This window comes from Mercurialis annua, linkage group LG1-X (genome assembly GCF_937616625.2).
Source record: "Mercurialis annua linkage group LG1-X, ddMerAnnu1.2, whole genome shotgun sequence".
NCBI classification, from domain to species: domain Eukaryota; kingdom Viridiplantae; phylum Streptophyta; class Magnoliopsida; order Malpighiales; family Euphorbiaceae; genus Mercurialis; species Mercurialis annua.
The window spans coordinates 66313979-66328081 of NC_065570.1; the positions used below are offsets into that span (position 1 = coordinate 66313979).

At 28.7% G+C, this 14103-nt stretch overlaps 1 protein-coding gene and 1 long non-coding RNA gene across 2 annotated transcripts; both read right to left on the reverse strand.

Moving 5' to 3' along the window:
• Positions 1 to 2220: 2220 nt before the first annotated feature.
• LOC126665503 (uncharacterized) lies at positions 2221 to 6791 on the reverse strand. Its single transcript, XR_007637650.2, has 4 exons — positions 6568 to 6791; positions 6239 to 6277; positions 6044 to 6090; positions 2221 to 2358 (listed from the first exon to the last, which is right to left on the reverse strand). It is a non-coding gene; the product is annotated as an uncharacterized LOC126665503 (long non-coding RNA).
• A 2934-nt stretch (positions 6792 to 9725) lies between these two features.
• Positions 9726 to 13273, reverse strand: LOC126665018 (monogalactosyldiacylglycerol synthase 2, chloroplastic-like). The gene is made up of 8 exons (XM_050357671.2): positions 12681 to 13273; positions 11796 to 11968; positions 11541 to 11702; positions 11324 to 11465; positions 10993 to 11217; positions 10838 to 10900; positions 10519 to 10593; positions 9726 to 10418 (listed from the first exon to the last, which is right to left on the reverse strand). The coding sequence occupies exons 1-8, from the start codon at positions 12990 to 12992 to the stop codon at positions 10158 to 10160; spliced, it is 1413 nt and encodes a 470-aa protein (XP_050213628.1). The 5' UTR covers positions 12993 to 13273; the 3' UTR covers positions 9726 to 10157.
• Positions 13274 to 14103: the final 830 nt, after the last annotated feature.

Consider the following 14103-nt stretch of genomic DNA (forward strand, 5'->3'; position numbering starts at 1 on the left):
CAAACCGAAAACGATGCTAAAGTTTGGTTAACCGAACCGAAATTTTACATAAATATTTGGCGTGGTTTGGTTTTTATATTTTCCCTTAAAATATGGTTTGTTTTTGGAGTTTACTAAACCAAACCGAATCAAACCGAACCATGCTCACCCTTACTCATGCCTAGGAGTTGAGCTTTTGTTGTAATTATTTTCTTAGTTTATAACTTTATAATTTCTTTAGCTCATAAATTATTAAATTATCATCAACCTAAAATAATAATAAACATATATATATATATATATATATACATTTATATTTTTAATCGGACTTATAGATTCACAGTTTTAATGTGTGGCACTCATGAGATATTAGAGCAGAATTACATAAATTATATGAATTTTATTTTTTTAACCGGCAGTCACTAATTATCTTTTTGAACAAAGGGTCAACGCGCCCCCTGAACTTGTGACATGGGGTCATCTAACCCAGTTTATACTTTTTTGAGCAACTAACCCCAAAACTCTTCATTTTTGGGTCAAATAACCCAATAATTTATATTTTTATTTCAAAAAAATGAATTTAGAATAATTATATCGCAACAATTAGGGAAGTATCTAATTATATTTTTGTATCTCTCACCTCCGATTTGTATTTTACGCATTTTAACAAACAATTATGGGTTATTTGACCCAAAAATGAAGAGTTTTGGGGTTTGTTGCTCAAAAAAGTATAAATTGGGTTAGATGACCCCGTGTCACAAGTTCAGGGGGTGCGTTGACCCTTTGTTCATATCTTTTTTATCCATTTATTAATTATTTATGTAATCGGCTATTCTTAACCTTTATCGACTCTTTTTTTTCATTTTATTTTCTGATTTGTAAATATAGACTAGATTTAATGTAAAAAGAATTTATGGGTTAACATGTGCATATTAAAGTTTCTATTTTTCATAATTATAAGCAGATATTTAGTTTAATTTCAGAATTTATAATATAATGAGAATGGCAAAGGTGGGAAGCAAGTTAGGGTCCACTAATTAGATATTTTGAATCAGTAATACTCCCTCCGTTCCAATAGAGTTGTCCACTTTGCCTTTATCACACAGTTTAAGAAAACATAATTATTGTTATAGAACCTATAATTTTTTCTCTACTTTTCTTGTCATACCCTTATTTAATATAGGGTTCACTTTCAATTTACTTTATTAGTGAAATTTAAATAAGGATAAAATAGAAAGATTGGTTTTTAAAATTGTTACTTTTTGAAAGTGGACAAGAGTTTTGGGACAAAAATTTTACCCAAAGTGGACAACTCTATTGGGACGGAGGGAGTAGGTTTTTTCCTTAATTGACCTTAATTTGCTATAGAAAAAGAAACAGCACATGTCATCATCACAAGGACATATATATATATATATATATATATATATATATATATATATATATATATATATATATATATATATATATATATATATATATATATATATATATATATATATATAATTGTTGCCCTTATAAGTTTAAAATTTTAAATTTAGCCAAATTCAAATAAAAATTATTAAAACTATTAAAATTTATATATAATATTGCTAGTATGCATGTGTTTCTTATTTTATTTTATTTTTAGTTGTCTTAGTTTATAATTTATTCATCTTAATTTTTTAAAATTTTAATTTAAAATAAAAAAATAAAATTTCTAAAATGGTACGGAATAAGTAACACTACAAAAAATGATAGATTAGGGGACCATAAAAATAGTCCCCTAATTCTTAAAAAATGGTCCTCTATTCTTTAGAGGACAATTAAATTGATCCTTATGGTTTGTCCCTATTGCCTCCGTCCCCTATTTTATTGGGGACCAAACAAATAAAATTGTCCCCATTTTGGGGAAGACTATCGTCCCCAACTTTTGGGACGAAAATCGTCCCCTTAGATGAGGACCAATATGGTCCCCATTTAATAAGGACGACTTTTGTCCCCATTTAATAGGGACGATTTTTATCCCCATTTTATAGAGATGACTTTTGTCCCCATATATCAGGGACGATTTTCATCGCTACCTAAAATTTTGTCCCCATTGAATGACGCTGTAATTATTTAGTGAAAATATAATATTAAAAAAAAATCTAAATTATAAAGACTAAAAAAAATTAAAAAACACTCTAAATATTCAATATCATTATACCACTTAAAAATTCAAAATAGTAATAATTCATTTACATTAATAATTATGTCTAATACAAAAAAGTACAAACTAAAAATGTTTAAAATGCAAAATAATGTATCTAGATAATAAACAATACAAAAAAAACATTAATTTGATTAGCAATCTTCATGATAATAGACCATATCTTTTCGTCCAATGACAAGTTATCCCTGCAAAAAAAGTTAAAATTAAAATATAAAGATAGTAATATTAAAAATATGATCTTACAAAAATTCAATTACATATAGATAATGAACGTGTTTATTAATAACTTACGGTATCAACTTGACTATTTGTAAATTGAAACTCGTTGTGCATGTTATCGAGTGTTTCTAGGAATTCTTTAATGAGTCATTCTTGCATCTCTATCATTTTTGCGACTTAACACTTCACTTCTACAACTTCATCATTGCTAACAATAGTTATAGTCATACCCTTCTACTTATAGAATAATTTCAAAATCTATATACTTATATAATTGAGAGGACCAACGGAGCCCTCTCATTCATTCTCATCAAATGGAATTTTCTCATTAATTCTCATAAAATAAAAAAATCTCATAAGTTCCCACCTTTATTAAACTACTCATAAATTTTCACTTCATTTAAATATTACTAATTAAACCTAAATTAAAAAGAAGTATAATCTATTTAGAGTACTAAGCTATATGAAATACCAAATCTATTTTACTATTATTCTATCGATAAATAGAAAAATTCAAAATCAACCATATCGCTGAAACTAATATGAGCACAAAAGAAAAATACAGCAGAATGCACACAGGTGATCGTGATTAATATTGTTTTATTCATGTATTGTAATTTTCTTCGTACCTGAGTAATAAAATTGAAAAATCCATGTATTGACTTTAAACATTAGTTTATTATCTGGGTTTCCTCACTAATCTTGCTCATGGTATTCAGCCAATGGTATTATAGGTGTATTTATAATTTTCAGGTGAGTTTGTATTTGTTTATCATTGATTGTTTTTTTTTTGTAGAGTAATGATATATACATGTTACCGATGTATTTAAAAAACTACAGCAAAGTTTTCTAATTCCATTGAAGATGTTTCATTATATATTTAGAAGCATATAATGAAAAGGTTTATCTCTAAACTAATGTATTAAAACCTTTTGTATATTATGTTGTGCGGGCGAGTGGATATAATATAGAATAGAAGTTCGAAATCATGCATAATCTAAAGTAAAAATTACTATTTGAGCAATTTTTATATCCATGATATTTATGGTACATTATTTTTTTCTTGCAGGTCAATTAATTAGTTATGCAATCTCTTCAGGTGATGCTTCATTTGCATTTTAGTTAGAATATTATTATTTGAAATTAATCTAGATTTGTAATGTGTAATGGTGAGCGAGATACAGTTATACCAAAGCTAATATACATTAAATTTCGACTTGATATAAAAATTTGATTGCTTTATATTCTTTTTTTTAGGTTTTACGGCCGTCTCCAAATCATTTTTTATCTTAAAATAACTCTATCTTTTTCGATCACAAATTCTATTTTAAATATTAAAATAATATTATCACTATAATTTAATACTACGGTACTTTATACAAGTCGTATGTAAAAAAATTATGACATTTGATTTATATTTTTGAAAATTTTGTGCATAGTTTTTATTTTTTTATTTTAGTATTAGAATTTTGTTTGTTGATTACACATAAATTAGTATAAAATATTAATTGTCGAGAAAAAATATTTAATTATTTATTTTAAACAAAAATATTAATTTGCTTCTAATATATGAAGTAGATACTAGATAGTTGATAGACAGGTTGTACAAATACCAATTATTAGGTCATTTGATACGTATCTAATTTCATTTACGAAATACGCAAACAAGATTATTACAAAGTGAAAGGAGGATCGGTAAGGTTGGACACAAATTACAATACTCCAACGAAAATTGCCCTTTGATTTTTCTTATTAATAGGCTGCACGCAAAGGGGATTCCAATTATATGCAGCCAATCGAAATAAATTTCCCTACTACTGGTATAAACTTGCACACACAAATGCACATGTTAATTTAAAGGAGTACATACAACTTTAATTCTTATTATTACAATAGAATTATATATTTTTTAATCAGTTTGTAGATTATGAATTTTTATTTCTATTATGTATTTTGCTTTCTTTTATTAAAATTTCAAAAAAATCTATTATTTAAATTAAATATTAATTTAATTTCGCGCAATTGCGCGGGCGTACGATTAATCTATATCTATCTATATATTATATAATTGAGAGACCAACGGAGCCATCTCATTCATTCTCACCAAATAGAACATTTTCATAGTTTCCATCTTTTTTAAAATACTTAATTTAATCTTATTATTTTTAATGATTTTAATATAATACTTATCTTTAACCTAATACTTAGTACATGTTGCAGCATTTAGTTTTCAATAAACCACTTAACATTATTTAACAATTTTATTTTTTTTTAACTGTGTACTAAGTACCAGTATCAATTACGGATATATATATATATATATATATATATATATATATATATATATATATATATATATATATATATATATATATGTGTGTGTGTGTGTGTGTAATTATTTTTATTAAAAAACAATAGCTATATATGAATTGTTTTTGTGCTCAACAATTGTCATAACCCATATAAATTGTTTTAATATCATACAGACAAATAAACTTTTTTAGAAATTTTAGTGTTTGTAACTTTTTTGTTTTATATAATTACTGATTAAATTATTAGTTTTTATTGTTAAATTATTATAGATAAAAATTAAATTACAATTAAAATTTATTTGTATGGAATAGTTATGTATTTTGTATCTAATTTATTTTTTTATTAATATCATCTAAATAATAGATATACACATTTATTTTCTTGATTTTAATTATAGAAAAACTTACATCTACATAATTTTTAAGACATTTTTAATCAACTTTAAAATTCTCAAAATATGTTTTATTTGATTTATTTTTGAGTGTTGAATCATGTTCACCACAAAAAGAATTTTTATTTATATAGGACTAATAATCCCATATGACTTGATAATGGTCGAATAAAATATTATATATATACATGAAAAACAAGCTAAATTGGAAGAATAAAAGAGATAGCTAGAAAAGAAAAAAAATGGTACTAAATTTTACAAACTACTGAAACATTTACCTAAGGAGTTTGCAAGGATATTAAATTACCTAGGTCACTGAATTATTTCAATATTACAAAAATGGTACCAAATGTCAAATCGTTAAAAAATGGTTACTAAGTTATCGAATTATTTTTCAGAGAGGCCACCGTCTTAAAAGAAGGTCATTAAATTTATCGATAATTACAAAACGGATACTGAGTTATACCGTTTTGTTAAAAACTGATACTGAATTATACACTTTTTATAATTATGACATTCGTAATAGAAAAAGAACATCAATTTTATTAACAATTACAAAAGAACCATTTCTCACGAACATATTTGATGAAGACCATAAACAATTATGATATTTGATTCAGATTTCATTAAATTAAAATTAAAAACTGCATATAAATTTGTAAGGAATGTAACAAAGTCAGGGAAAGGAAAAAAAACTAAATTTCAACACAAAAATATATAAAATATTTATTGCTAAAATATTACCTTTTCTTTGACATTATTTGTATTAATGTTTGAAATTAAATAGTTATAAATGAAATATTAATTTGATTCCGCGCAAATGCGCGGACTTACGACTAGTTATATATATTGATGAGTAAAATTTAATCTAATTAAGATTGTTAAATTTAAAACTTGAAAAAAAAATGAGAAAAAAATATAGTGGAGTATAAACAAATAAAATATACCTTGATTACACTTGGTAAGCTTACAACTGTGGAGATTTTTGGAGTTCCTAATGTTAAAAGAAAAGAACCAATGGCAACATGTTAAAACTTGAAAAAAAAAAAATCAAACTGACCAGCATTTTACTTACATAAAAAAACAATTGAGATATAATGTACAAATGCAATGTATAAAGGAACACATGAAATTACTCTTACCATTGGATAAACAAGCAATTCTTCAAAGTTGTGATATATCTACCCAAAAGACAGAGGGAAACATTAAATGCCAAATCCTAAATAGAAAATTTAACAGTTAAATTAATTGTATCCAAAATGCACATAAAGAATAAGAAAAGTATAATTATTATACCAAATTAGATTCTTACAACCAAACAGATCGTCCAAATCAGATTGTTCTTGCTAAATAAAACTGATTCCCCAATTCAAAACCCTAATTTCAATCCATATCCTACAAAATAGGATTAAGATTTTGTGTTTTAAAAAAATTAAAATTATGTTTAATAAAAGTTCTAAAAGAAACTAACCATGAATTTGAAGATTCTGAAATTTATGGCTTTGCTAATGAATACACCGAAGAGTTTCTTCTTGTAGAGGTATAAAAAACTGTCGCTGGTAAATTTTTGGAAGTACTTTTATAGTCTCAGTTCATTTTGGTTTCTATTTCAGCATTAGGGATTATAGCAATTTGGTCCCCTATTATATTTAGACTTTGATTCAATATTGAATAGAATAAATCGTCCCCAATGATTTTACTATAGACGAATTGGGGACAACTTTTTTAAAGGTCCCCATTTTTATTTAACTCGAATTTTTGGGGACCAATAAAATATTATGGTCCCTTATTTTTGTCCCCTTAGCTCTCATTTTTTGTAGTGTAATTTTTTTGAATATAAGAACATTATGTAACTGCTTAGTTTTCTCCCGACATTTCACGGTCAATAATAATTCACAAAATATAGCAATCTGGCATTTGTTTCATTAACAGCCAATAAGACAGATACAAGTTGGCTTTTTTATGGTGGCGTGAAAGTTGCAGATTGTTTTTTTCTGTTTTTAAGGTCACACTTGCATTTGTAATTTCAGAAGGATAGATAGGTCAATAGCTACCATTCTCTTTAGTGATGTAATAAGTGCAACCACCTCTCAAAATTACTCTTTTGCTTTTCATAAATAAGACACTATCAGCATTTTTTTATTAAATGTTAAATCATCTGTTATTTGGCTGACATTTGGCTAAAAATTTATATTATTTTTAAAAATAACTATAACTAACACAACAAATATAAAATTAGGCTAAATAAGAGGATTTTTGGAGGTATTTGTTAGAATTGATCTCACCTATAAAATTTTAATTTTAATATTAAGCCGATTATAAATATGTATAATTTAAAAAGATGTTATAAAAATACGATTTGACTCGCAAGCTTGACGAGCCGAGTATTCTGATATTTGAATTACGCTTGATATTCATGTTAGTGATATGCACTAGGTCAATCATGTTTGACCATGTTTTGACTTTATCATTTTATTATTTATTGATTGGCAGTTTTTATCATTTTATATTAATGATTAAAATACTTGAATGGTTAATTCTTTCTAAGGTCATCGAGTATGTGACTTGATAGTAGAACCCTTAGGTTTAATAAAAGAATTATATACCATCTATCCCTAGTCTTAATAGAACATTGAGACTAGTATGATGTTGACTGATGATTATGTTTTACTAATCATGTATATGAGATATTAAGTCAAATCATAGGTGCTATTTGAGAAATAAGGCACTGGATGACCCACTGTGAGAATACTACATAGATCACTGTCATAAGTAATTCTCATTACAGTTCTATTAGTATAATCCTTTGACCTTGAAATCATCATGGATTTCTACATAGTTATTTCATATTTTGATACAGTCTTACATTATCTTTAACAGGATAATGGAATAGATTGTCATTGGATATGAAAGTAACTATGTGAGAAATGTGAGTGACTGAGAAGGAATTTGTCCCTCATTTATTTGAGTAAGATATCTATGGGCCCCTTGAAGAAGATAGACTGAAGTAAATGCATGGCCATGCTAATTGATAAGAAGTTGTCATTTTCAGTCTACTTAGAGTCAAGAAACTAATGATTGAATGTTATAAAGATGACATAACTATGCCTTATATTCAATCTGGATATCGAGAGATAAAGGGATTAAAATATTATTGTAAATGGTTAAATCGGATTATCGATATTCATATAACTTGGGTAGTCATAATGTCTTGCTAGAGGCCACTTATGACTTGTGGGCTGAAATAGGGATTTCGAGCCTACTGCCAACGTTATATGAACCTACAGGGTCGCACACTAAGAACAGGCCCAAAACAGTTATGGGTTGTACCCAATGTAATTAAGTGATTAATTATATATATATATATAATTCGTAATATATATATATATTAATAAATATATATATTAATTCGAAATTTAAGGATAAGTGTTTTCCTTAATTTATTATTTTTGGAAGATAATAAATATAGTAATTAATATATATGGATAATTATCAAAAAGGAGTTTTTGATAAACATAAACTTGTAGAATTGCAATGAGATTGAAATTCGAATTTGTCTCAAACCCTAGTGTTATTTATCACTATAAATACTCATTAAGCAGTTGGTTTGAGAATGACGAAATTCATTATTCACTAAATCACAAAAATTCGAAATTGCTTGTGAAGCAATAGTGCTAGCACACAAGCACTAGTTTTGGCTAAGGTCTGTTCGTGTGGATACTCGTAGAGGACGCGTTCTTTTGGAGGCGTTTCTGATCCGAGGCCAGGTATCACCAAAGTGAACCACCTCCTTCCTTCCTACATTGCTGTTGAATTCGACATACAAGTAAGTAATTGTTCTGTTTAATTCGAATTACATGGATCTTGGTTTGGGTTTTTAGCTAAATTTTTGAAATTCCGCTGCGTTATGAACCAATAAAACCCAACAATTCAAATATTTCCAATGACTGAAACCTAAATTCCACTCAATTAAAATCAAAATTCCTAGTCAATTTCAAGTGATTCATTAGTTGACTCAACTCATTCACATAATTAAAATAGATATTAGTAGCTTGTGGTGGAGAATCCAAATGAGGACAGTTGATAGTTTGAAGTTCATGTTATAGAAGAAAAGACAAGGCAGGTGTAATAAGAGTTGGAAGAACACAATAAACTGTCTTCAACTGTCTGCTTCTCAACTAACTTATGTCCTACTCTTTCTAAAGCTCCCATCACCATCATTACCAACTTATGGCTTCAAATCACACCTCCGTAACTAATCATTAACAATTGAGACTTTAAAAGATCAATCATCATCTTTGAAAAAAAAAAAATTGTCATTTAGTCTTTAGGTGTGCTTCAAACGGAACTAAATCAAATTAGAATTTAGCTAAAATTTAGAAATTAATAAAAAAATTCAAACCGAACTAGTTAATATAATTCGTTTTGTATTAAAATTTAACCATATCTTTTATGTCCAAATTCAAAATGAATTGCATTGAAATGAAAAAAAAAACTAACTTGTTATAATATCAACTCGAGCCAAACCAAATTGAATTTGTCGGTTCAAATATGGTTATTCGATTTAGTTTCATTTTGTGCACATCCTAATATACTATCACTTTCAACCAACCTTTAAAGAACAGGAAGTTCAATTCTAAGGCAAGCAAATTTATTTATTTTTTACATTTTTCTTGTAAAGAAGATTCCATCCTTCATAACAAATACAAGGCCAAAATTTCAAGCAATAAACCCTAAACACAAATAAATAGACACTGAATTAGAAAAAACAGATTACAAACATAATTTACTTTTGACTCATAATCCTAACTTCTCTCAAAAAAAACCTAAAAAATCACAAACCCTTTTGAACATCAGAGAATGCCTAATTAGCAGAAATGACCCCTCATTTTTTGGTGTTCAGTGTTCATCATCAATCATAGCATGCTTACACCTTGTTTTTGGTGCTCAAAGAATGATAATATAATTCAATTATAGAGCTAGCTGTACATCGCATGCTGTTATGCAGTAGTAGATCAAACCTTGCTGTTAATGTTAATATTTGTATAATTATTAAATCAATCATATTAGTCCTGTAAATGATGATGTCAGTATGTAAGGTATTTTGGCTAGCGGACCTCGTTCTTGAGCAAGCTGATGCATGTCTCTTACAATGTCGAATACTGCTTCCGGTTGTGCTAGCTTACGTGAATTCGCTGACATTGTCTCAAATTCGTTTTTTTTCGTCGTAAACCATTCTTTTACGACTCTTGCTGTTTCTTTAGGACTTCTGATGAACACACCAGCTCCGTTGTCTACCACATAAGGCACATTGCCCTTTTCCTGAAATCAGAAAATCATGAAGAAAAAGGCTTTTAAAAATCATAAATTCATAATAATAAAATGTCAATCTATCATTGACTGTGTTTCTGCCGATTGCTACCTGTCCAGGAATGTAGTCATTGAGTATAATTGGTAGGCCTTTGATCAATGCCTCTGCAATTGTACCAGGTCCAGCCTATAAAATCATGGTCACCAACAGATTCTATCAGAATGCATTATCAGAATGTAGAAACGTAACATCTAGAAAACTTATCGAGTTTTGTGTTTCAGCATTTTGTTTCTGTTTTCAAAAATGCTACTAAAATTAAAAATTGTATACTTCTAACATGTTCTTGTAATAATGTCGTTTTCTCATTTCCAGTTTCAGCGTTTCAGATTCTATGCAACATACACTATAAGATAGAAACTCTCTAGCATACTTTGGTGATTATGCAGTCACAAGCTCCCATCCATTTCTCCATCTGTGTTTCGAATGCTCTGATCTGCAAAACACAGATAGAAATAGCTGATCAGACAATATATTCTTTCGCTTGCGTTACGTATGATTCATGTAACAAGAAGTAAAATCAACTACCTTAACAGGTATCTTCCACTCCATAGATTCTAGAGAAGATTTAAGAACCTTATTACGCCCACATATTATAATCAATTGTCCGATTGGTTTATCAAGTTCCTTATCGAAAAGTGATTGTCCTAAAGCCTCTGCAGTTTTCTTAACAGGACCCATACCTTCACCACCACCCATCAGCAAAACTGCAGGCAAATCAGGATCCATCTCAAGCTCCTCTCTTAATTCATCCTATAAAAAGATAACGTAATCAACATTAGACCGGATTCTTCTATGCTATTATTTGCTAGAGAACAAGTGTGCATAATTTGACTGTATATGATCAAAGATTATGCACCTTAGAATGAACTGCATGAGCGAAAGAAGGCCGAATAGGCAAGCCAAAAACACGGATTTGAGACTCATCGAGACCATCTACTAATGCCCTCTTGGCTACCTCATTCGAAGGGCAGTAACATCTATTAACTCCGGGATGAAACCTAACAATAGTTTTCCAATGGTGAATTAAAGCAATAAAACAGGTAATAACTAACTAACTAACTAACTAAACTAACCATGTAGGATGACATGTATTGAGATCCGTAATGACAGTAACAAAAACCACTTTCTTTTGTAAACCTTGCCATTTAAGAACCCATAAAGGAATATGCTGCATCATCGGATGAACGCTGATGATAATATCCGGCTTGTACTCCATTAAACCGGCCTCCACCTCTCTTCAATCATAATAGATTTCCATTAATTTAGAGTTTCAAAATTGTTAAAAGAACACAAAAACTGAGAATGGTTAAGGAGATTAAATTAAGTACTTGGCATAGTAAGCAGCAATTGCAGCAAGATACCAGCTATGTATCCATTTCGGAGAGGTACTATGAAATGCCACCTTCCATAGCTGAACATGTTTCACCATGAATTTGTATTGCCTCTCCATGTCATTCAATGGCCATCCTGTGTACTCTTTCCACACATCCTTCACAATTATCTGAAACCATGTTCACATAAATTATATATTTACGCTCGATGCATTTGGTAAAAATGAATTCGATTACATTTTACGATATTCATTTGTAAAAGGATATAATTGTGGTTGGTTCAAGTAGAAATTCATTTACTGTAAAGTTATCGAATGAAATAAATTTCAAAGTAGAATTTGACCAAATAAAAGATTAGTACCAAAAAAAATGATAGGGTGTTTATAGTTCTGTTAGCTATTTCATGGCATTTCTAAATTCAGCAATCAAAATTAATTCTCAATTAATTATTTAGCAGAAGCTGAAAATAATCATAAACAGTCAAAAGAAATTAAATCTGAGAAGCAAATTAAACTTGACATTACTCAGATTTGAGATAGAACAATCTTGAAGCATAAGATTTCATGAAAACAGAGAATCAAAACACGTATTTAACCTTATTTTCTGTATTAATTCGTTAAAGATCCAAAATTGGAAACTTCATCACAACTTAAATTTGATTGCAATGGAGAATTCTTGTTGAAGGAGAAAAACTAAAAAACGGACACTCAAGAAAGAATGAAAGAAAAAAACAAACATCAACGTACAAAACAGAACAAAAATAGTCTAAAGATTACAAAACAATACACATCATTGAAAATAAAGTTGAAGAAAACCAAAAGAATCTACATAAAATTAATGAGATCCAAGAAACAAAACAAAACAAAAAACAAGAAAACATACCCTGTATTCATCACCATACTCGAGCTTGAAAGCATCTTTAATGGCCTCAGCAGAAGCACGATGACCGCCACCTGTATCACTCATAAGAATCAACACATTTTTGGTTCTTTCTGCACCAATTTGAACAAGCTCCATAGTCCCATCTTCGTCTTCAAAATCATCTTCACTTTCATGAATATAATATTTCTTTACATTATTATTATTATTGTTGTTATTATTAAAGTTGCCACTATTTGACCCAAAATTGCCGTACACTTTCTGTAATACCTCTGTTATCGAAGCTTTCTTGGGAGATGCAACTTCCATCACCATTTTAATATGAAAATAATACAGAAAACAACCAAGAAACAGATATAACCAGCAACTAATTAGTTTTAAATATTCATAAACAAGAAAAGAAAGATCATATGAACAAGAAATACCCAGATGGATAAAAAGGTTTAATTTATGTTCCCGCCACCGGAAATGGGGTTTTCCGGCGGAGAGACGGTGGTGGGTTTTCTTAGGGAAAGAGAGTTTCTTGTTAATGTTGTTCAAGGTTGGCAAAAATAATAATTGGCGAGTAAGAAATAGAGGGTGCCCAATGGAATTATGCTTTGGAATGTTTTTAGATGGGAATTTTATAGCCGTTTGATTCGAATTTTATTTGGAATGTTCTTATTTCAAGATTCGAATCTCTTTCTATTTTTATTTTAATGCTTTTTCTAAAAGAAAATTTGGTAATTTTTTATTAATGCAATTTGTGAAAGTTTTATTATTTTGCTAGTATGCCCTTGTTCTTCTGGATATTTGCTCATGCCGGCAATAAAGTAACAATAATGATTTTCTTGTTGGTTTATGAGGTGGAGAGTGTAATTTGACAGTGATGATTGGCTGATATTAATTTGCTTGTTTTATATATGCTTGCATCATGGCAATAGATAAGCAAATTGCCCTACATAATTAAGGCGACTTAAATAACAATTTGCCCTTCAACTTGTAAACAATGAGCAATTAATATAATAATTAATTTTGTTGGCAAATCAGTACACAAATTTGATAATTATGAGATCTCCCTAATGTAAATCTCGAGTTGGATGAATATAACCGTATGTAGCACCATTAAGTTGAAAAGAATATATTACTCTAGTCACACAAGCCATAATCCATGAAATGAAAACATCAGAAAATCCCTAATAATGTAAAGCATGTTGAATATAGACCCATTCTAATCTATCATATACCTTATTTATGTCCAGTTTCAATGCCATATGTAGTCATCTCTGGTGGCGCATGAAATGAAACAATTAATGAACAACTGAAATATTATCCGCTATAGACCGTTGCTTAATAAAAACATTCTGATTCGTAGAGATAAGAGCAGGCAAAAACTGTTGTAACCTAGATGTCAAATTTTTTGATATGAGTTTGTAAAATACAGTGC